General features: G+C 32.9%; 1 protein-coding gene across 1 annotated transcript; it reads left to right on the forward strand.

Moving 5' to 3' along the window:
• The first annotated feature begins 880 nt into the window (after positions 1 to 880).
• Positions 881 to 2658, forward strand: LOC145016141 (uncharacterized). Its single transcript, XM_078974547.1, has 4 exons — positions 881 to 1390; positions 1481 to 2119; positions 2244 to 2324; positions 2422 to 2658. Exons 1-4 carry the CDS (start codon positions 881 to 883, stop codon positions 2560 to 2562), a joined length of 1371 nt encoding a protein of 456 aa, XP_078830673.1. The 3' UTR covers positions 2563 to 2658.
• The last annotated feature ends 302 nt before the right edge of the window (positions 2659 to 2960 follow it).

Genomic DNA, 2960 nt, shown 5'->3' on the forward strand with positions numbered 1-2960 from the left:
TGGTCTTAACTTCAATCTGTGTCACATCCCATTCTAATGTGTATAAGCTTTCGATTCAAAGTTATGCAGTTATGCTTAGTATTCATGTTAATGAAATATTCTAGAGTTTACATTATAATAGTTTTGCCCAAAACCAGTTCGACCAAGACCAAAAAAAAGACGCCTAGAATAATTTCGTTCGCTTAGGGTATAACTTTTTAAAAAAATATATTGGGCTGAAAATACTTAAAAAAGAAAGGACAAAAGTTGTGGGCTAGCCCACAACAAAAGAAAAACAAGATCTGGATCCAGGCTGAGGTCCATTAATGGACTCATCGACTGTTATGTATTCAGGATTCAGAAATCGCCATTCATCCCCTCAAGTTTTTATAATTACTTTTCAATCCGAATCTATCCTAATCAATTGAAAAGACCCCTAGAGCATTTTTATTAAATTGTTATTTTAAAACCCTTAATTCAAAAATTACAATATTTCGAAAATTTAAATAATTCTTAAAAGTTATGAATTAAAGTGTTATTTTTAACATCTGATTAGTTAGATTACACCTCCGTATAGTATATGCCTAATTTAGGATTTTTGGGCGATATTTTATTTAGGGAGATAACGAGTTGTCATAAGTTGCTAACTAACCGTATTTAATTTTGTTAATTGTTTATATTTAGGAAAGTTACCTATCTATACATTGTTGATTTCATGCAATTTTATTGGTGCTTCAACCTAGCTAGAGTTTATTTTATATCATCCATAGATATTTGGTCTATTCATGTCATTATTTGATGCAAATAACAGTTTGGTGTTTTGATACGTACACTGTATACGTATAATATAAACGTTTATTAATTTTCTAGCTATAATATTGTTAACATGATCAGACGTACGATGGGAACAAATGACAAATCAGTTCAACTGAAAGTGTATCTTGACAAAAAGAAGAAAAAGGTGAAGTTTGCTGTAGCAGAGGAAGACTTTGTGGAAATCTTGTTTAGTTTTTTCACTTTGCCTCTTGGAACAATTGCAAAACTCTCAAGAAAATATTCTAACAATGATATCAAAGTTGGAAGCTTGACTTCTCTATATGGAAGTGTCGTGGATTTAAATTTACAACATTTCTCTAGCAAGAATTCTAAAGATGGTCTGCTTAATCCAAGAAACTCATCACTTTCTCATTGCAAGAAGCTTAAAGTAAACCTAGATGAAACAAATCCCATGGATGATAGTGTGGCTACTGATGATGTTGTGTTTCTCAAAAACAAGGGTAACTTCATCATTACCGATGATCTCAATGTAAAACCTTTCATGCTTGATAAAAGCATCCAGCTTTTAAATTCTCTTGGTGTTGAATCCATTAATTGTCTAGAAGAGAGAAAGATGCGTTTTGGCTTGGAAGAGGTAACGTTTTGGTTAATTTATTATATATATATCATCGTTGATTTTTTTAAAAAAAACTTTATATATCGTTTTAATATTATCATTTTTCAGTTTTCGAACCTACTTATGTGGTCACTATCGACAAATACTCCTTTGACAAATCTGGTGATCGGGGGAAGTAAGAAGCCATGGTCATCCACATCGCGTCTCACAAATTCTACATTGATCGATATTACTTCAGCTAATTTGTTTTCAAGTAACATTGGGAAGATCACTCAACCAATGAAATTACTTGTGCATAAAGCAAAGAAGAAGGTTCTATGTGCACAAGTTGAGCATCCTTTTGTGGAACTTCTCTTCAGCTTTCTAACAATCCCTTTAGGTAGTTTTGTACGTTTAACAAAGGAGATCGATGATGATTCATCTCCAGTTCAAGTTGGCATAATTAATTTGTACAAAAGTATTTCATGTTTGGCTGATGAAAATCACTTGGAATCTGAGGATGTGAAGGCCATGCTACTTTGCCCAAAGATTGCAAATAGTTATCGTCGTGTCACTGAATTTCTGCCGATTTATGACGTAAACAAAGGCGCAGGTCATTTCCTTAAAGAACACGCAAGAATATTCATAGTTTCTGACGAACTGGAAGTAACAATCTCTCAATCGATTGATGTAATTTCAAAGTTCAACAAACTTGGTGTTCATGTTGCTGATATGGAGGTTATGGAAGTAACCATTGGTGAACAAGAGGTAACGCTAGCTTAATTTCAGCATTGCATGTAGATAAGAGAGAAGGAACCATATATTGATCAACGATAATTGTATTGGTTTAATATTGCATGACAAGATTACTTTGTTTTATTATTAAATGCAGGCACTTTTGCTTCTCAAGGCTTCTCTTTCTTCAACGTCAGCTTTAACTGATTGCTTTGATCCATTTAGGAAGAAACCAAAGGTAAAATCATCGACTTGAAGCCCTAACATACTAACCCTCGTCTTTGGTGGGGAAATTGAATTTTAAAGTGTTGATAAAAATTGTTTTCTGTTTATAGGATCATGTACCAAATATTGGTTTTGCTGAAGATGGTGGAAGCGATTCCGGAGAAGAAGTTGATTATTCAGGAGATGAAGTTGGTTTTACTTTAGAAGATGAAGATGATAGTGATGAATCATTCGTAATTATAGATTTATAGTTTTGATATTTAAATTTGTAGTTACTATTTATGCTTATGACTCATGGGTTGTGTGGAGCTATAGAAACGGGGTTGTTTTTTAAAGCAAGTTGAGGGCGTTAATTCTCTTTGTTTAATTTTGGGGTCAAATTGGTAGCTTTTCTTTGGCTTACATGTAGAATTGAATTGTTTTTTTTTTTTTTTTTCTGGATCTAAATAGCTCGAATGTTTTTTTTTAGTCGCATTCTAGGGACTAGGATGTCGCTAGTTTGCAATAAAATAATTTTCTTTGCGGTTCAAAAAAAATGGAATAATCATGGATTCTAAGCACACATGATTGCGACTTGTTTACGACTTTTTAGAGGACTTCTAGCAACAACCATCTTCAATTGTTTGACGAGATGTCATATTTTGTTGAC

Source organism: Lactuca saligna, chromosome 9 (genome assembly GCF_052625555.1).
Source record: "Lactuca saligna cultivar CGN05327 chromosome 9, ASM5262555v1, whole genome shotgun sequence".
Lineage (NCBI taxonomy): Eukaryota > Viridiplantae > Streptophyta > Magnoliopsida > Asterales > Asteraceae > Lactuca > Lactuca saligna.